The 21,548-nt window shown below is 43.3% G+C and overlaps 1 protein-coding gene across 1 annotated transcript; it reads right to left on the bottom strand.

Moving 5' to 3' along the window:
* Positions 1-364: 364 nt before the first annotated feature.
* Positions 365-16,837, bottom strand: LOC119780530 (E3 ubiquitin-protein ligase TRIM21-like). Its single transcript, XM_038280605.1, has 2 exons — positions 16,769-16,837; positions 365-2,026 (listed from the first exon to the last, which is right to left on the bottom strand). Exon 2 carries the CDS (start codon positions 2,015-2,017, stop codon positions 380-382), a length of 1,638 nt encoding a protein of 545 aa, XP_038136533.1. The 5' UTR covers positions 2,018-2,026; positions 16,769-16,837; the 3' UTR covers positions 365-379.
* Positions 16,838-21,548: the final 4,711 nt, after the last annotated feature.

Raw genomic sequence — 21,548 nt, 5'->3', positions numbered from 1 at the left:
TCAGAGAGTCAAGATTCAAGTTGCATAGGATAAAAAATTGGATTCGGGTCATTTCACGCTACAGTATGAACTTAACCATAGTATGGGTTTTTATTAGATGAGTTTGCGCAGCTTTTATCACTTTTGTTGCTTTTAAGTTTCTTTCAGATTTTTGTTTTGTGGAGTGTTTGTCTGCAGTTGAAGATCAAAGGGAGTTATATGTTTCTATGATTAGTGGAACCAGAATCAACACGATTTATCAAAGCCCAGCAAAATCAGACCAGGAAAGACCAGGAGAAACCAGTCTAAAGACAATAGGCCCTTTAAAAAACAGAAGACCTCCTGATCAGCAGGATTTTACCTCCAGACTAATCGAGGTTGGAGGTTCTTCACCAAAAGATTAAATCTTAATCAGATCAACATAAGCCTGATTAAACGGACAGATGATCAGAGGAGCAGAATTTGCACCTCCATGATTAGAATTGGGAGCAAAGTATGGGTAGAGATTCTGATTGAAGCAGCAGCCAGTAAAGGAGTAGATCAGAGCTGTAGCATCAACATCATAGAAGGAGACTAGACCCTCCTCATAATCCACAAACACCCCCATCTTCTCAGGACCAGGATGGAGATGGAGACGGACTGGAGGATCAGCTGCAGCTATGTACTTATTTCTATTCCTCAACACAACAGTCCAGACACCATGCTCAGGACTCAGTGTGATCTTTCCTTTCCTGTTGATGGACTCTCTGGCCACTCCTAAATCCCACTCAGTCTTTCCTTTAACCTGAACCTCGAAGTAAAATCTGCCTGAAGAGAAACTCTGACGTCCTAAAACACAAACACAATAAGAAAATCTCTCTGGATTGTCTGGTAGATTCTTCCTAACATCTCCATGTTTCACCTGTTTTCCATCATCAGACAGGATGATTAAAGGATGTGCTGTATCAGGATCCAGAGTCACATCCACTGCAGACTGCTGGACCCTCTTCATCTCAGCCTTCATCATCTTCTTCATCTCCTCTCTGATCTTCTCCTCCAGCTGAGCCACAGCTCTCACCACAGTCCCCTCATATGATGGTAGACGGACTCTGACCTCTGTCCAGTTCTTGGTGGGTGGAGCAGCTTTCAGGGAGGAGAAGCTTTGGAGGAGGTGGAGGTGGTCTTCAGACCGGGAGAGCTGCTTCACCTCAGAGCTCCTCTTCATCAGCTCAGATATTTCCTGTTCCAGATCTTTGATGAAGTCTTCAGCCTGTTTCTCTGCAGTTTTCTGTTTGTCTTCGATCTCCTTGATGAGCTCCTTCAGGCCTCTCTCAGCAGACTCCTTCAGAGCAGTGAAGACCTCAACACCTTCTGCTTTCTCTCTGTCTGCAGCATCTTTACTGATCTTCACCGACTCTTTGATCTCCTGAATCTTCACTCGTCTGTTCTGGATCATCTTCTGAACTTCATCCTCTGTCTTCCTCAGCTCTGCCTTCTTTCCTTCAGTTTCTTCTCTCAGAGGAACAAACTCGTGGTTCTTATGGTCCAAAACAGGACAGACCAAGCAGACACATGTCTGGTCGGTCCTACAGAACAGCTCCAGAGGTTTATCGTGCTGCAGACACATCCTGTCCTCCAGGTTCTCCACAGGCTTCATCAGTTGATGTTTCTTCAGACCTGGAGTTGTCAGATGAGGCTCCAGGTGAGTCTGACAGTAGGAGAGGAGACACACCAGGCAGGACTTCAGGGCCTTCAGTTTGGTTCCATTGCAGACGTCACAGGGAACTTCTCCTGGTTTGGCAGCTTGTTGCTCCGAGCTGCTGCGTCTGAACTGAGAAACCATCTCTTTGATGAAGGTGTTGACCTTCAGCTGAGGTCTGGATGTAAAATGTTCTAAGCACAATGGACAATTGTAGAGAACATTTCCATCCCAGTGCTGAGTGATGCAGGCTTTGCAGAAGTTGTGTCCACATGGTGTGCTGACTGGATCAGTGAAGACATCCCGACAGATGGAGCACAGGAACTGATCCTCAGACCACAGGTTGCTGCTAGAAGACATGTTTGCACTCTGAGGACAGGAGACAGAGATCAATGATTAGCAAGATGTTCCTGATCTGAAGGTCTGACATGATGTTCTGATCAGGCTACATGAGGTGAGTTCAGTCAGCTGACCAAAGGAGAACAACATCTGATCACCCTGACAGCAGGAGGCCTCAGGAGCAACAGAGGCTGTTATTCCAGGACCTGTTGTCTCTCAGAGAGGCAGAACGTCAGCTTTCTGAAACACTGTCAGTGTGAAACCAGATGCATCCTAACATCAGTTCTTGTTCACAGACTGTCTGCCTCACAGGGCAACGCTGACTGGTTCCAACTCCTCCAACCACATCAGACTTGGACATCAATGATATGAGCCTCCCTGAAATACGACAAACCAGCAGAGGTCCAGCTGAAACATCTGCTGTCTGTTCAAATGGGTCCAGAGAAATGACAGAGGCAGTGACAGAGATGGTTTCACTCCTCCATACTAAACATGTCTGAGTTTACTGCTCTTTGCAGCACCTCAATGAAGCTGATGCTATCTCTGTTTATCTGCTGTTTAAGACAGCCTTGGTCACTAGCATCACATTGAATGAATGCATTTATCTGAACATGTAGGAAAGTGTTCTTTGTTTATGTAACCAAAGAATATAACTTAGTCGGGTTCAGATAGCAGTTTACTAACAACCAGTTTGTTTATTACAAATGACTGGACTGAAATACATTCAATTTCATCTCAACATCATCAGAGAGTATACCGGAAAACAATAACAAGCAACAAAAAAGTATTCACTCCAAACATGAGTGTAACAGGGTCCTTGGAAAAAAAAAAGAAAAGAAAAAAAAAAGCTGGCCAGCAAGAAAAAAATGTTTGTACGTTTGTGTGTGTCTGGTGCATACGACTGAAAGGCTGTCTTGACTTAAATAGGGACCCAGAATGATGATGGCAGCCAGTGTCCAAAACCACGGAAAAACTCAACAGCCTCTCCTTCCTCCTCTGAAGGCACATGAACACCCTCCCAACGTTCCTCTCACAAAAAATATACTAGCAGGGAACCATCCGCAGCGACTCTGAAATTTCGAAGCCCGGGAATTCCACTAGCAACTGCAGCAGGCTTCAGTTCTAACCAGTATTTAAGATTCTTTATCAATAAAACTCTATAAAATAATATGAACCTTCTGAACATTGATGAAAATTAAATATTTCACATAACAGGAGAAACTTGACAGTCATTTTTACAGCAGTCGGAATGCTGCTGTAAAGTAATGTCGTTCAGTTCTCTTAAAGGGACAAAGCCCATAAAGTAAAATAATACAGAAAATCAAAACATACAAATACAGCAGGGTTACATCCTCCCCCACTTAAAATGTGAGGCCCACGTCACTACCAGTAGACAGGGACTGAACTAATCCTGCAAGTTGTTGTTGCAAGGACACCAAAAAACTACAAACCAGTGACTGCTGTGTTGGAGAACAGAAGTTGTGTTGTTCATAATGAACTTTAGAGCCAACCTGGTAGTCACGGAGGTAGGTTGGTTGGACTTGTCTTCTTTGCGGACTTGAACGTGGTACTACTGGACTAACTTCAGCCATTGACCCTGCCGAATCTCTTTGTTCTGAAACGAACTCAGAAGCATTGGGATTCAGGGCATTTTGTGATGGTGGCACACTGTGCAAAGAAGTTCCTGAGTCCTCCCACTGTGGTACCTGATCTGTATTCTCTACCACGATATGTTGGTCACAAGGTCCTCTTCATCATTTGTCACTGAAGATTGTACCAGAGGTATTGGGGCCACCCTGTCTCCATCATCTGGTCTTCATGTTGCTGGCAGGAATCCGCAAGGGAGAAGCATGTCTGGATGCAGAACCCTCTCTGTCCTCTCCATCCTCTGGTGTGACAACATAGACTATGATACTTTGGTCAGGCTGTTTAACAACAATATGAACAATGGGTTCCCACTTGTCAGAAATTCTGTGTTTCTTTCTTAGACTCAGATTTCTTATGAGAACTCTGTCACCTACCTCCAAGGGCATGACAGTCACTTTGGCATCCCAGCGCCTTTTGTTCGGCAACATTCTCTTCTCTGCATTATTGGAGGCCAACTCATATTAATGTTTACGCCTTTTCTTTAGGTCTCTCACATACTGTGAATGTGTTTTGTGGTTGTAACCTTGAGGGCTGATGCCAAAGCAAATGTCAATGGGGAGTTGTGGCTGTCTGCCAAACATTAAAAGAAAAGGAGCTTCCCCAGTAACATCATTCCTGTTACAATTATAGGCGTGCACCAGAGGCCTCACATATTTTCTCAATTCTTCTTTCTTTTTGTCCTCCAGTGTCCCCAAGAGATCGAGCAGAGTTCTGTTAAATCTTTCTACTGGATTGCCTCTTGGATGGTGGGGTGTAGTTCGAGATTTGGAAATTCCGGCAAGTTTGCAGAGTTCAGCCACAACATCAGACTCAAAACAGGCTCCCTGATCACTATGCAGCCGGCGAGGAAAACCATAGTGACTGATGAAATTCTCCCACAACACTACAGCAACAGTTTTGGCAGTCTGATCTCTGATTGGATATGCTTGTGCATATTTGGTGTAGTGATCTGTTATCACCAAAATATTTCAAGTGTCTTTGGAGTCAGATTCTAAAGATAAAAAATCCATGCAAACAAGTTCAAGAGGACCACTGACTTTGATGTTTAGTAATTTAGATGCTCTCTGTCCCCTTGCTTTTCTTCTTACACACATTTCACAGCTTTTACACTTTGCCTCAATGTACTTAGCTCTTTTTGGCCAGAAAAATCTTGCTCTAGCAAGCTCAAGAGTTATTTCTATGCCCATATGCCCTGTTTCTGTATGGACACCTTCAAAAGCTCTTTCTCTGTGGCTGCTAGGCAGTACAAGCTGATTAAGTTTCACCTCTTTGGTTACAAACTTTACGGTACAATACTCCTTCTATCAGAACTAGTTTTCACCTTTCCTGCAAAAGTAAAGAAACTTCTGTCTCTTCAATCATGTTTAGTGTCGTAGTTTCGGCTCATTTTCTAAAAAAATACTGAACCCTTGCCAAAGAATGGTCATTTCTCTGTAAATGATACCAGTCCTCTCTAGACATTTCAGGCAAAGCTGAGAGACCTGGCCCTAAGACTGGGTCTTCCAGGTCCTCTGGGACAGCACCTTCATCACACAAAAGTGTCTCAACTGCAGGTATCTCCCTGTCCATTCCCTGCCTGTCCTCTGCATCTGCAACACCGGTCACTCCAAGGTACATGTACAAACTGTTCACTACTTCTTTATCCAAAACCTTAAACTCTTCAGAGGATGGGCTGGCACGATCCAATAGCGTAGTTATTCTCCTGTCTATCTCTTGAGACTCATCATCATCTTGAGGTGGCTCGTGGGGCCTCCTGGAGAGCCCATCAGCATCAACATTATGTTAGCCAGACTTGTTATGAATGTCAAATTTGCACAATGACAAGGCTGCAAGCCACCTATGGCTGGTGGCATCACACTTTGCACTGGTCAACACGTATGTTAGGGGATTATTATCTGTCAGTACTTTGAAACTAGCCCCATACAAATAGTTGTGGAACTTCTCACTGACCGCCCATTTAAGTGCGAGAAACTGTAATTTGTGCACAGGATAATTTCTTTTACTCTTAGAGAGACCTTGACTTGCATAAGCTATCATTCTGGTCTGACCGTCCTGAACCTGATAAAGAGCTGCACCTAACCCTGTCATGCTAGCATATGTATGAAACAGATATGGGAGCTGCCAGTTGGAAAAAGCAAGCACAGGGGCTGATGTTAGCTTTTCAGTGATGAGCTCAAATGCAGTTTGACACATAGGGGTCCATCTGTCCCCAAGCGGATGTGACTGTTTGCGAGGCCAATGGCAAAAATTTTTATGCCTAGGGCTTCAGTCTCCTTTCAACAAATCATTCAGAGGTCTAACCATTTTGGCATAATCCCTAACAAAACGTCAGTAATAGCCAGTGAAACCTAAGAATGAGCGCAGCTCTTTAACTGTTTTAGGTCGAGACCATTCTTTCACAGCAGCTACCTTTTCTAGATCAGGTTCTATACCCTGGGCAGATATCACATGCCCAAATACTTCACAGAAGTCTGAAAGAATTTGCATTTGGAAGGGGACAGTTTGAGACCAAAATTCGGCAATACATTTGAGGACCTTCATCAATCTCTCCTCATGCTCTTCAATCAAGCTTGAGAATATGATAAGATCATCTAAGAAGGCAAAAACCTCCTGGAGGTTAATTCTTTCCATCACTTTCTCCATAGTCTGTTGAAATGTGGCTGGGGAGTTAGTCAAACCTTGTGGCATTCTGCAGAACTGCCAGGTACCAAAGGGCCTGGTAAATGCAGTTTTTGGTCGCTCTGCAGGTTCAACATTTAGCTGATAATACCCACTCTTAAGATCCAGCACAGTGAACCACTTTGAACCTGACATCAAGGAAAATGTCTCCTCTATCCGAGGTAATGGGTAAGCATCTTTCTTAGTTAAATTGTTCATTCTGCGGTAATCCACCACCATTCGCAACTCTCCATTCTTTTTACGGACTAGAACAACAGGAGAGGCATAGGGACTATGAGATTGTTCTATTACACTGTTACATCCACCAGGCTTGTTTGGTGTTATTAAAGGAGACCACACAAGGATTTTCTTTAAAGTGAAAATTGAATTTATTTAATTATACTAAAGAAACAAAAACCTGAAAAGGGGATAAATAAAATGGGGAATAGAAAATGGCTTAATGCAAAACCAATAACTAAACAGAAATAGGAAAATGCAAACAAACCTAACAAAACCCAACCCTAGGATAGGATAGGATACAAAACAAACCAAACTAAACAGGGTTCTAAGGAGGTAAGAGGGAGAAGCCTCCTGTCTGCTGCTTGTATGACAGCCTTTAAAGCGGACAAGCACCAACTAGGGCAAAACAGAACACCTGCAGAAGGCCTGCATCCAGAACCCTGCAAGGAAAAGTGCAGAAACCCACTGCAGCATAACAACACCCACAGCCAGAAGATCTTGAAGATGCCGTTTCAAAGTCTGCAGGTGAGACACGTCTTGTTCTCTCTCTGAACGGCACATGAGGTTCCAGTTCAATACGGTGAGAGACACCTACAATGTTACCAACATCTTGACCATGCCTAGAAAAAGCACTACTAACTTCAGTGTTGATTCTTTGTTGAATGTGTTCTTTTAATTGGGAAGATATAGGGCTGTCACCAAAGTCAAGAGCGATAGTTTCAGGTGTTGGCACTTCTTTTACATCACTAGCTACCAAAAAGGAATGTGCTTGGGGAACTTCAGCATCTGAAAAAATGCCTGGTTTGCTGGATGTGATAGGCACAGCCCAGTCAATGGGAGAACACTCAGCAATAAGAGTTTTTGAATACAGAGTTATGTCACATTCTTAAACATTTTTGACAGCTAGGTGGAACTTATGGTGGGATTGAGACTTTACCTCCACAATCTGGTCATAGACTATTAAGCCTCCTGTTGTAGGTGCTTAATCTGCACCACCTACAAAACCTTGAAACTCACCCTTTCCCTGCTTAGAACGGCAGATTTAAAGTATACAACACACAACTCTTTAGGCGTAAAGGTACTTTGCTGCTGAATGTGACACGGAGAACTTTTGCACTCTTTTTTTGGGAATCTGTCAACTCACGACACTTGGCATAAGCCATTACCCAATTGGTCTGAATGGGCAAAGTTTCTAAAAATCTTGTCCCACCCATCTTTCCGCAGTCTTTTGTCATTAAGACATCAAGACATTTGTACCAACAAGAAGAGGGTACTCGTAAGTCTGGTCTGGACTGACTAAAGCTAAGGTATGATAGCTTTGGCCTGTCCCATATGCATCTTTTGGAAACTGAACCTCCACCTCTAGAGAATAACTTTCGGTCAGAAAGGTAATGGGAGTAAAATGACTGAGATATTATAGTCACCTGAGCCCCAGTGTCAGTAATACACTGAGCTCAATCAAACCATGCTTCACTATCACAGGGCTTCCCCAAAAGTCCAATGGGAATCTAAAAGATTTCTGTCACATGAGAGTACTCTGTAATACTCTGATTCTTTCATGAGATTTGCTGGTGAAGTGGCTGTTGAAGTTGGAGGACTGCCTTTAGTTCTTTGGTGGAGCTTCCGTATTGGTTTCTCTTCTTTTGAAGGATAAGGGTGCTTAACAGGCACATTTCTCTGAAGTTCAGCTTCCAACTGCTTGATCCTTTGCTGCTCTCTAGAATAGATGCCTGGTCCTACAGGGAGTGTGTTGCCAGAGGGCTCTGTGGTGTCATTTGTGAAATGAGTGCTGGTATGGACTTTGGTTGAGCTTGCCCCCATATGTCGCTTTCTCTTCATTTCCTTTAAATGGCTCTCTTTTTCATATGTTCTTGTTTTGAACAGTAGTTCTGAAAAAAAGTCAAAATGGAATGTGGACTATAACCTGACTCTTTCTGACGCAGTGTAGTTATTAAGGAATCATACCAACAACCTCAGAGGAACTGCTTTAATAACTGAGAATCAAAGCCTTGTTTGGCCACACCACTGTTTTCTACAGCTTCATGCAGCAGAGTTTGAAGTCGTCGGAGATAGTCAGATGCCCTCTCCCCACTGTTCTGATGTGTCTCTAAGAACTGAATATACAGCTCTTCTACTCCTGTTGCATTACCATATGCTTTCTCTAATTCTTGAAGATAGGCGCTTGGTGTGGCTTGGGCTCCGATAAAAAGCCACATTTAAGGCAGGGGTAAGTAAGCTATCGAGTATCATATGGCGCTGCTGCCCTTCTGATAGGCTAATGTAGTTTATCACTTGCTTAGCTTGGAGCCGCGATATGCTAAAATCTACTTCTGTTGGAGGTTTTGGAAAGTTACCAGAGAAAAGCCGTAGCTCTCTTGGGGAGGCTGGTGCACTGGTGAGTCATGTTTTACAATGTGTTCTACTATAACTTTTTGGACATCAGCAGGCAGAGGGTTGATTAATACAGTCTTGTTTGCTGCCTGTATACAATTTGAGGTATGGTTCTCATCATCTGCAACGGCTGGTCTTGAATGGGTGACTCGCTGGCTTTTGAGTGCAAATGCTGGAGTTGATGATATAATGTTTCTTTCTTCATGTTTTCCACAAATACGACTTGCACCTACCTGACTTATTGTAGCAGGGTCCATGTTGTATGTTAAGGCCAACTTGTGGCCTTGCTCTTGAAAACACATGGTCATGTTACCAATGGCATGTGCAAGAGGTACTGCTTCCTGACTGAATGACTCATTTTCACATTTAGGGGAGCAGTAGTCATCAATCTGTACAACCTCACATAATGAATCACCAACTGAGTACTCACAGTGTTAGGAATGCAGTTTGTGTGGGTTGTGTTGTTGTGTGTTTTCCCTCCACCACCAGGCGGCACCTGGGTCTCGTTGGCCCTCTCACACACCTGCGGTTGGTTACCTCATTAACGGAGTGCTCTTAAGCTGCTGACTGGCACTACCTTGACGCCAGAGTGTTTGCCTGTTTTGGGTACTCTATCAAAGCTGAGTTTTGCTGAGTTAAACTGAGTTTTTGTCAACCTGAGTCTTAACCTTGTTGTTTTTGTCTTTGCCTCTCGGCAGGAAGTCACCCTGCAACCTGGATGTTTTGGACCTTCTCCCACTGGAAGGATCGTCTGAGTTTAAAACTGGGCTGGGGATTCAAACTGGAGGTTTGGATCTACGTTTCCCCAAAGGATTGCTTGAGCTTCACACTGAGCAGGGGATTTATCTCCACAAGAAACAGTTCAAGTACCATTGGAAATCTAAGTGGCAGTCAGCTCCTCCATTCCTCAAGGAAACACCTCTTCCTGGGTAAACCCTGTCCACCTTCCAACGAGCAACTCAATCACTGGAACAACCCACACTGACTGGATTCAAAGAAAGACACCTTAACTGGAAACGTGAGTCCTGTTGCCTTTATTCCGTTTTGCAAATCGAAGCTCAAATTTCTCACTCAGCCCTAACTAACCAAAGGAACTTCCCCTTCACTTTTCAGTCCCTGTTCGCCTTTGTTCAGAGCAGCACTGGACCCATCTATACCAGTTCTCAATAAACCTGTTAAACCTTCCTCTGGTCTCTCTGTTTGGTTTTCTGCATGTGGGTCAGATCTTAGAATAAACTCATGACACACAGTGCAACAACATACTGTAGGAGTAATGCCTTCACCAAACTGGCACAAAATGGAATCAAGTAGACTGTCAATGAATTGCACTTTGATAACCTAATCAAGTGCTACAAAGGCCCTTTTTACATCATCCAGTTTAGTTGTAGCTGGGACACCCTTAAGAATTACAGTGCACTCAGGGTCAAAACCATATATTTCACAAGACTCAGATGTTAACCTGTGAAAATATGGTTTGTTCAACAATATTAGAGATGAGATGAATGCCTTTTAAGTCCCTGTTTGAGCGCCAATTTTTCCACTTACTTTGGATGTAACCAAAGAATAGAACTTAGTCAGGTTCAAATAGCAGTTTACTAACAACCAGTTTGTTTATTACAAATGACTGGACTGAAATACATTCAACATCATCTCAACTCGATCAGAGAGTATACCTGAAAACAACAAACAACAAAAAAATAGAGCTCTATATTTGTACGTTTGTGTGTGTCTGGTGCATACGACTGAAAGGCTGTCTTGACTGGAGTAGGGACCCAGAATGATGATGGCAGCCAGTGTCCAAAAGCACGAAAAAACTCAGCAGCCTCTCCTTCCTCCTCTGTAGGCACACGGACACCCTCCCAACGTTCCTCTCACAAAAAAATATCAATATATAGGCATACATCAGGCGATATGCAGAAGCCAGGCTGAGACTAGCATGTCTCTGCTCCGCAGCAGGTCTGAAACTCCGAAGCCCGGGAATTCCCCTAGCAACAGCAGCGGGCTTCAGTTTAAACCAGTATTTAATATTCTTTATCAATAAAACTCCATAAAATAATATAAACCTTCTGAACATAGATGAAAATTAAATATTTCACATAACAGGAGAAACTGGACAGTCATTTTTACTCACAATACCTATGGTATAACAGGAGTTTGCTTTCTAAAACATTACCACACTAGCGTCAACTCAGTACATAAAATTAGGACACATACAACATTACAAAATGTTCACCTAGCAGGAAAACATCAAAATATAGGCATACATCAGGCGATATGCAGAAGCCAGGCTGAGACTAGCATGTCTCTACTCAGCAGCAGCTCTGAAACTTCGAAGCCCTGGAATTCCCTTAGCAACTGCAGTCGGAATGCTGCCGTATAGTAATGTCGTTCAGTTCTCTTAAAGGGACAAAGCCCATAAAGTAAAATAATACAGAAAATCAAAATATACAAACACAGCAGGGTTACATTTACAATTTAGCCATTAGTGAAACTTTATTTTAAGCCAAACATGTCCAACAGGAATGTCAGGCAGTGGAACTGATTTAATCCCACTGCCTGGAATAGGCTGATACATATTTCACTAATCAACATAAAAGCCTCATTTAACCTTCATCAGTCTCTCCACTCTTCATTGGTTCAATTCTTTCATTGCCCTATGTGCCATCATTCTTCTGAACAGACATTTTCTACAACTATAATGTCCTTCATGTGTAAAAATAATGGAGTTTGATCAACTATTGATCCTGTGTTTTGTAATTAGTGCTCACACTTCTGTTGCTTTTTTTGGGCAAAGACTGTAGAACTTTCTGTCAGGTTTCTGTTATGTTTTTCTTTTGAATATTCAGTCTTACTTTACTCCTTGTTTTCTAGTGTTTAGTTTTCTTTTCTCCATGTTTTATAGTCCTAGTTTTTTGATTATCATTTTGTTGTTATTTCCAGTCTTCCAGGTGTCTATTTGTTGCTCTCTGCTGCCCTCTTATGTTCTCCTTCTTCCCTAGCTCTTTCCCTCTCTTGTTCTTTGCACACCTGCTCCCAGTTTCCTCATTAGCCCCCTCTTTGTCTCAGTCTCCTTTAAAAAGCCCTCTCTCTTCAGGTCCCCTTTGCTGGGTCCTCGTCAAACACCGTCAAACTTGCTCCAACTCCTTCTCTCTGTGCCTTCCTCCTTATGATTGTGATTCCCCAGATGTCTCCATGGTTTCTGGTATGTTTAGACTAGTTTTCATGTTTTTGATTTTTGGACTCCTGGTTTCATGTTTGTTTGGACTTTGTTTTCTTTTTGGATTTTTAGATAACCTGCTTCTGTTTTCTGTTAAGTCATTATTAAACCCACAAGAGATTCACTTCTGCCTCCCTGCCTCTGCTTTTGGTTTAACTAACCATAGCCCAATCGTGACAGAAGGACCCAGCCAAAAACATGGACCCAGCAGAAGTAAAGGCAAGTGAAATACTCATACTCCTCAGACAACCCATAGACAATCTAATCACCATCTCTCCACCCTGGGAGCGGCTGGGAGCAGCAGATAATTTACTTATTCAACTCAATAACTATCTAGAACTCCGGACCTTCTTCCAACAAACAGGATATATAGACCAAATAAAATGGAACATACTGGACACCAATGCAAAACTGTTCAATAAACCTTCACCACCCAGACCTACACACCGAGATGTACCTGAGCTTCCCTCAACCTCTGAACCTGCTCCTGCTCCTCCACCTTCTCCAGCCAGTTGTCCCCCCTTGCCTTCTGCTCCTTCCAGGCGTAGGAACCGCCGCCGGGGAAAGAAAGTCACCTCCTTTCTGGCGGGTCAGCCTGACGCTGCCACCTCCTCTTCTCCGGGTCAGCCTGACGCTGCTACCTCCTCTCCTCCGGGTCAGCCTGACGCCACCTCCTTTCCTCCGGTGGGTCAGCCAGCTGCTAGCCTCAGTACCCGTTTTAACCAGGTCAGTTTTTCCGGCAGTCCCAGTCGACATCTCCATGACCAACAGCTAGCTCCATCCGTAAAAGGACTCAAACCAGTTCCAAAAGTCACTCCCCCCGCAGTCAGAGTTCCCCATATTAAAGAGTCAGATCTCTGGGACTTCTTCTATGGGGATAGGGAGGACCTGCTCCCTTTCCTTCCACCTCCATCAGCTCCCCGCCAGCCACATCGTGGTTCAGAGCCCTTTAGCGGGCCAGATCCCCAGTCAGAGACCTTTAGCCGATCAGCTTCCTTAGCCCCTGAGCCCATTAGCGGTCCAGTTTCCCTTGCTTCAGGGCCCATTAGCAGGCCAGTTTCCTTAGCTTTAGAGCCCATTAGCGGGCCAGTTTTCCTTGCTTTAGGGCCCATTAGTGGGCCAGTTTCCCCAGTGTCAAAACCCATTAGCGGTCCAGTTTCCCTAGCTCCAGAGCCCATTAGTGGTCCAGTTTCCCTAGCTCCAGAGCCCATTAGCGGTCCAGTTTCCCTAGCTCCAGAACCCATTAGTGGTCCAGTTTCCCTAGCTCCAGAGCCCATTAGTGGTCCAGTTTCCCTAGCTCCAGAGCCCATTAGCGGTCCAGTTTCCCTAGCTCCAGAACCCATTAGTGGTCCAGTTTCCCTAGCTCCAGAGTCCATTAGCGGGGCAGTTTCCCCAGTGCTTGAGCCCATTAGCGGGGCAGTTTCCCCAGTGCCTGAGCCCATTAGCGGGGTAGTAAGCCACGCCCCCGAGACCCCTGAGCCTGCTCTGTGCCGTCCAGTGACCCCTGAGCCCGCTCTGAGCCATCCAGTGACCCCTGATCACTCCCATGAAGAGGCCTCACAGTTAAAGCCCATCGGGAGTCAGCCTCCAGGAGCCCTCTGTGGGCGCTCCAAGCCTCCAAGAGCCCTCTGCGGGCGCTCCAAGCCCCTTCGGAGGCTGTACCTGAGCCGCATTCGGCGACCCCCTCGGAGGCTGTACCTGAGCCGCAGTGGGCGGCCCCCTCCATGGTGGTTCCTGTGCTGCAGTCGACGGCCCCCTTCAAGGATGCTCCAGTGCCGCTGTGGGCGGTTCCCTTGGTTCCTGTTGCTGAGACGGCGCCCTCCTCCGAGGTTCCTGCAGCTGCGTCAGAGAAGGCGCCCTCCTCCGAGGTTCCTGCAGCTGCGTCAGAGAAGGCGCCCTCCTCCGAGGTTCCTGCAGCTGCGTCAGAGAAGGCGCCCTCCTCCGAGGTTCCTGCAGCTGCATCAGAGACGGTTTGGACTTTGTTTTTTTTTTGGATAACCTGCCTCTGTTTTCTGTTAAAGGAATAGTACACCCAAAACATGATTAGCCTTCATTTTCTACTCCCCCCCATGCTGAACAACACTCTGGAGTACTTTTTTGATATCTCAAATGCATCTGGAGATCTGGGAGGCTTCTTGCTGTCTGCTGACATTCAAATAATGGAGGTCTATGGTGACCGAGACAGAAAGGTCCATAAAAGTCCACAAAAAACGTGTCAATATTCCTCCATACTGCTCGTCCAATGTAATCCAAGTGTCCTGAGTGGGTAGCATCCAGAATTTACTCGAAACAAAGTCATTTAGAATGTTTTTAGAGCATAAACAGTAGTGTATAGGATTTCCTGAAAGCGCGCACATTTCTTCTTCTACGCTTGCATTATTGGCAGAGCAGACGCTGAATGCGCACTTTCATCTGGTTTGGTCTGCCGGCTTCCGTAGCATCGTGAGCGCGCATGCGCACGCTTTCAGGAAATCCTATACACTACTGTTTATGCTCTAAAAACATTCTAAATGACTTTGTTTCGAGTAAATTCTGGACGCTACCCACTCAGGACACTTGGAATACATTGGACGAGCAGTATGGAGGAATATTGACACGTTTTTTGTGGAGTTTTATGGACCTTTCTGTCTCGGTCACCATAGACCTCCATTATTTGAATGTCAGCAGACAGCAAGAAGCCTCCCAGATCTCCAGATGCATTTGAGATATCAAAAAAGTACTCCAGAGTGTTGTTCAGCATGGGGGTGAGTAGAAAATGAAGGCTAATCATGTTTTGGGTGTACTATTCCTTTAAGTCATTATTAAATCCACAAGAGATTCACCTCTGCCTCCCTGCCTCTGCTTTTGGGTCAACTAACCATAGCCAAATCGTGACACTTTCTGCTGTTTCAGCTTTTTTTGTGGTGGTGGTGCCATTGAGCTGAAACGACATATTAAAACATTTTAGCTGCTGTTGATGTTAGCTTAAAACACTGACAAAGTTAGCAGTTCAATAATGGATGAGTGAACATCTCAGGATCAATATCATTTAGTTCAATTCAGTTTTTTTTTCATGGCATCAAATCCCAACATGTCATCTCAAGGCACAGAAACAATTTAATCAGATCATTCAGATAAATCGGTGAAAAGATTTCTATATAAGGAAACCCAGCTGATTGACTCTGCAGCAATCCCTCACAGCAAGCATACATAAAGTAACAGTGGAGAGAAAAACTGCCTTTAAACAGGAAGCACAAAACACAGAACCAGAACCAGACTCAGTGTGAGCGGCCCATCTCCTGAGGTCGACTGGATTAAAGAGACAGAAGCAGACATAGAAAAGAAACATGAAGCACTGATCTATGAATAATTTCTATGTTAGGAAAGGTAACAGTAAACCAGCTCCATTGGTGGTTCTGTCTAGGATTACAATAAAACTTGAAATATCTTGTTTATCAATATGAATCTAAACTAACAACCAGAATTTATTCAAATGGCCATACAGACCATTAGACCTCATTTAAAACAGTTTCTGTATCAGATCGGTTCTGTATCTGCTCTGCTAAATCAAGCTAGTTTAGAGTTGGTCATGAGTTGTTCAAATGGAATACATAACTGGGAATAAATGAATTGATTCACTACCATTTAAACTGATTAGTTACTTTTCCAGTTTAGTTCATGTCATCATAAACCAGCAAGATGTAGAACTTTCTGTTCTCTGTTACTCAGCCACAACAATCTCTAACTCCAAGCTAACAGCTGAAGCTAGCTCCACCAAGCCACCCTACTGGACACACAGAGGAAAGCTGCCAAGGATTTATTCACTAACTAGTATTAATATCAAATGAGATGATAACCAACATTTTATGGACTCAGAGGTTTTACTGGGATCAATCTGACTGGGTGTGTCTCTCTGTGGACTTTAAACGGGGAGGAGTCACTGACATTAAATAAGACTGACCTTTGTTGAAAACCGTCATGGCTTCCCCGGGTCCGTTGATTCGAGCGCAGGTCAGTTAGATGGAGTGTTACAAAAATTCTGGACAACAAAGCTTCGATTCACCTTTAGCAAAAGCAGCAGCATCTGCAAACAGCATCTCTGTCCCGCTGTGCAACACAGGCTCTTTTTATTATCTTCATCAAGGAGAATAAGAATCCCACAAGAAGTTACAGAGTGACTGACCTCCCTACATTCTTATCTTATGCATCGAGTTGCTTTTTGCCTTTCTGCTTCCTTGTTAATCAGCTTTTTATGTGTGTGTGCGAGCAAGGTCATTCTGCCCTCCAACTGCACCTGTTGTTTTCTACACTCTGTTCTATAAATCTACCCTGATACATATGAACAATAAGTTTTGCTGCAGCTTTAACTTAGCTCTGTACTTCTTTTAGCTTAAACATGTATATATATCTTCACCTTTGAACCTATGAGTGGATTTTAATATTTTACATTAAATTAAACAGCATAATCCACTTTACCAAAAGTTTCATTTAGTTTCCATTTTGTTCCATACAACATTTGGAAGATAAACAATCAAAGTGAAATCTGTTATTTCTTAAATTTTTCCCAGTTTAGTAATGACTAAAATCATTAGTTTGCTGTTGATGGTAGGAAAACCGTGAATATTATCAGCTGTACTCACCGCTGTTTGAGTTGGTTGATGAGGAAGAAACAAGAAATTCAGATACAGAGAAACTAGTCTGGACTGAAGCTCTGCTGTTACTCACAACCTTTGAGTTTCATTTATGTTTAGTGACGCTTAAACTTATCTCTCCAGCGTTGCTCCGCCTCTAACTGCTCCTGTTTTTCTCTCTTTTTCATCCTTCAGCTTGTTTGTCTTTATTTGTTATTTATGTATGTGCTTGTTAAACCCTCATATTACCGTGGACCTGGATAGTAATACCATTGATATTATAACAATTTTCCTACCCATGGTCTAACACCGTAATATATTGAGGCTGATGTTTTCCCAAGCAGTTTATTTATAACTAAATTAAAAAAAATAAATTTGTATTTCAGTATTGTAGAAACTGTAGTGGTATAATGATCATTGGATGGGTTCCAATGATGATAAGAGAAACAAAAACAAATGAAACATCAGTTTGAAAGAAATACTCTTTGAGTCAAACTTCTTCTCCAAACTTTATTTCTAGGGCAGAACAGAACCAAACCTCAGAACACAACCAGACTGGATCAAACACAGACACTCACATTAATAAAATAGAACATATAAGAAGCACAGCGATGCTAAACATGTCAGACGTTTACAGGCACAGCAATAGAGGTTAAACATCCATTTTAAGCAGAAAACTTTTATTATTGACAAATTCTCCTTGGTTCACTGAAGAACTTTGATGGATTAAATAGTGGATCTCAGTGGAGGAGCTGCTTCTATCTAAACTACACATGGATCCTGCACTGATCTCCTGCCTGCAGCTCCTCCCTCCTCACATCAGAGCTGATCTTCTACGGAAGAACCCGTCTACCACAGCTTAGTGCATCTAGGTAACACCCAATGCAGTCATGTTGTGACCTGTTGGCTGGTGGAGCAGTTGGTCACCTTCAGACTAATGAATCAAACATCAGATCAAGGAAGTTATCTAAAGGCACTAGTGGACCAATCAACATCCAGAACAGAGTTCAAGAGGCTGAGCTCCTCATCCTCCCTCCTTTATCGATGAGCAGCTCTGCCATCCTGGAGACACTCAGAGAAAAGCTGCTTCTCCTCCATATTAGGAGTTGGTTGAGGAGGCCGATGCTTCCATAGGGAGGAACGCCTCAGACTTCCTTAGAGGAGCAGGAGGAGGTGTCAAGGGAGAGGGAATACTGGGAATCTCTGCTTTAACTACTCCCCATGTGACCCGGTCCCAGATAAGCAGAAGATGACTGGTCCAAGTCCTTCACAGCCAGAGAAGAATGTTGACGGGCATCAAGTCACAGAATATACGTTTCTATGAACCTAAAATAGTTACTGTAGTGGATATTTTCATGCTGCCATCAAGCTATTCCTGGTTAGGAAAGTAAAATTCAGCAGGTTGGATTGTAAAGGTTTCCAATCCAGTAAATGTGTTTCATTACATATTTATCAAGCATACAATGTAATCATAAAATCACCAAATATTTCCCTGCAGTCACCTTCATACAGATAAACATGTGGTCTTGTACATCTCTGCTCATGATCAAAAACCTGTATCCATATTTTACGTTCCTAAGATTCCTTTTAGGTTTGGGGAATCAGATAAAACTCTTTTCCAGCCTCTTAATGTTCAGAGTAACACGTCAGATTCTCATGATCCCCTCTGAAAGGATGTTTTTATCAAAAATCTCAGGTTTGAATGTGTTTTTAATCAAAAATCCCAATAATGTGGTGCAGAAAACAGAGAAGTTCCTGCTGCTGAGGGGAGTTTTATTTAAGATCAAACTGTGTTCACTAACTGATTAATTGCTGATGAGCCTCCTGGATGGATTTGCTGAACGCTTGGTGTCAATTCTGGTGTCCCACAGGGATGACTCTTTGGATCCTTAATGGAGTTTTATTCCTAAAGGCTTGGGAATACAAATTCTAACAAAAATAGAAAAGTGTTATGATTCTGGCCTGTCTGCCTGCTCTGCTCTCCCTGTGAGCAATCATCTCCAGCTGCTGCCTGCTGCACTGCAGTGCAATCAGCAGAATGTCTCTCACCTGTGTTCAAGCAGTTATAAGACAGCCTGTGGCAGGCAGACAGGGCCAGATAATTGCAAACCAACTAGCAAGCAGTATCCAGCACTTAAAGTTACCTGACCAAGTCTTTGCTTCACGGATTTTCCCTTTTTGCCTAGCCCTTTTTGGATTTCTCTGCCCTCTGGACAACGACCCTGTTTCTGCCTCTTGACTTCTGCCTCCTGCCAAGCTCCCTGTTCACTAAAGCCTGAGTCTGGCTTCCTGGACCTAATTCCTGCCTCTGTGCTCCAAGCCACCCAACTGTTGGCCACCCAACAACAGTTTTAAGGAGAAATCTGCTCTATTCATGCTGCTGAAGAGAGGACTCTTTTAAGGTTAGTGGTTTTGTTGGTTTCATGCTTTTCATTATTTGAACTCCTTCAAGCCATTAACCTAAATCTCCCTCCTTAGAAATCCCACCCACGGTGGATGTGCTCCTGATGTCCTGAGTTTTTAATAAACTGTTTAAATCCTTATTCTGTGTTCTGGCTGAAACTTTGGGTCTTCTGACTGGATCATTACAAAAAGTTCTTATTTGCTTCTTAGCTTCGTCTGAAGAACCTTATTTTTGTCCAGCTGTTGAGTTGAAGTCTCAGCGTTCATCTGTTTCCTCAATTGCTCTCCATGTCTCCAAATGAGTCTGAATCTAAAACCAACTCCAGAAAAATCCCACTGTGCTCTTTCATTATTCTTCCTTTGTGGAATGAAATGATCTTGGGGTCACTAACCTGTCCTCCACTCTTCATCTATATTAACTCCACCCAATGGAAAAACGCTACCTGAATAGAGGACACCTGTCAACTTAGACTTCAAACAATCCATCATCATCCAGACCAAACAGCTATGCGGACACAAGGCTGCCTTCTACAGGGCGACAGGTAAGCAGCCCTGTGAGAGGATTACATCTGCTGGTATGACTGGAAATGGGAGAAACTTTAGATCAGCATCAGTCTCATTCAGAATGGGGCTCTAGAATCTTTTCCTCACAGCTGAAGTGTTCCTACAATGAAATCTAGACCTCAGACAGCTGATGGAACAGATCCATATTTCTTACATTACCTTTTCTAACATAGAAGGTATTTATAAATCAGTGCTTTATGTTCCTTTTCTATGTCTGCTTCTATCTCCATGAGCCTGATTCTGCTGGAAGTTTCTTCCTGTTCAAAGGGAGTCTTTGCTCTCCACAGTTCCTGTATGCATTGTCTGTGTGATGCAATGCTGTACAGTAAACGGCACAATGAAAGTGATGGTCTGTGGTCCCCAAATGATCATCCAGGAGGAGGGAATTCTGAAAAGCCCATGATTTAATTGGTTTTCTTCAAATAGAGACATTTTTAGTCAATCTGACTGGTTCTGGTTGAATTGTCTCTTTAAAGTGCTGTAAAATGATGTCTTTTGAATTGGCGCTATATGACTGGCGACCTGTCCAGGGTGTACCCCGCCTCTCGCCCATTAAGAGCTGGAGATAGGCATCAGCACCCCTCATGACCCCAGCAGGGATAAGCGTGATGGAAACTGGATGGATGGAATCTAAATTAAATTCCACTCTGCGCTTAGGAAATCCACAAAGATCTCTAAGATATAAAATTCCTTCTTTGAAAAGAGGAGAGATATTTGGAGCTGAAAGCCTGAGAAAAACAATGGCATGAATGTAAATCAGGGGTGTCAAACTCAAATACACAGTGGGTCAAAATTTTAAATTGAACAAAGCCGCGGGCCAAAGTTGAACAAATGAATCTTTTAATATGACCCAAACAAGTTTTAATTTGAAAAATAAATACTGAACAAGCAAGGCTTATATAACTTAAAAGTGCAGGCATGCAAAATTGAGTTGCTAAAAATAATAAAGCATATCAATGGAATATTAAATAATATTTAAATAAAAAATGTAATGGCTCCTTTTTTAGATAAATGTAAAAATTAGCTTTGCACACAGGCTAATAAATTTGCTAATAAAATAACATAACTGTAAATAAACCATTCAGGCCTTGGAGTAACAAGGAAAGGTGCATAGAAAACTTATTTATTGCTCATTTTGTGACACACTGATCTACTCTGATGCGGGCAAGCCAGATACCTGGCATCTTTTCTTGGATGCCAGTTCATCAATGTCAGGGCTCAGGGTATGAGCTGAGGAAACCTTCATTATTGAACAACAGTGTTCATCAGTCAGACATCTCCTGTGAGACGTTTTCGTCATCTTCATTGAGGAGAAAAGTTGCTCACATTGATAAGTTCTACCAAACATGGAGAGCAATTGAGCAACTTCGGTGCAGAGCTGAACAGAGCTGAAGGGATGAACTGTGGAAACTGTGCGGCCCCAACAGCATCAAACTTTGACTTCAGCGTTTCATCACACTGGAGTTCAATCAGGTCCATTTGGAGGTTGGTTGGTGCTTTTTTCACATCAGCTGCAAAGGGATTACTGAGCAGTTAAAATCTAAGTCTCTGGACATCAAAGTCGCCAAATCGCTGGCTCAGCGCAGAGCACAATGAGTTTTTCAGCAAACTGTGCGCACACAGCGGTAGAGATCTGCATTTTTATGGTTTGGCAGAAGGGGAAATGGCCAAAGTTTACTTGCAGCATCTGATTCTCCCACAGGCACATCTAATTTTTAAAAGCTGTCCATGACGCATACATATCTGTGATGATGCGTCCCCGCCCTTGCAGCTGCAGGTTCAGCGCATCGAGTTGGCTTGAGATGTCACACAGAAAGGCAAG

Source organism: Cyprinodon tularosa, unplaced genomic scaffold (assembly GCF_016077235.1).
Source record: "Cyprinodon tularosa strain WSP-4 unplaced genomic scaffold, ASM1607723v1 ctg1617, whole genome shotgun sequence".
Lineage (NCBI taxonomy): Eukaryota > Metazoa > Chordata > Actinopteri > Cyprinodontiformes > Cyprinodontidae > Cyprinodon > Cyprinodon tularosa.
The sequence above is the reverse complement of the archived record's forward strand: the minus strand, read 5'-3'. Positions and strand labels throughout refer to the sequence as shown.

What these genes read in the sequence shown, in the direction of transcription:
- LOC119780530 (XM_038280605.1), bottom strand. Translation starts at nt 2,017, where the DNA reads ATGTCTTCTAGCAGCAACCTGTGGTCTGAGGATCAGTTCCTGTGCTCC.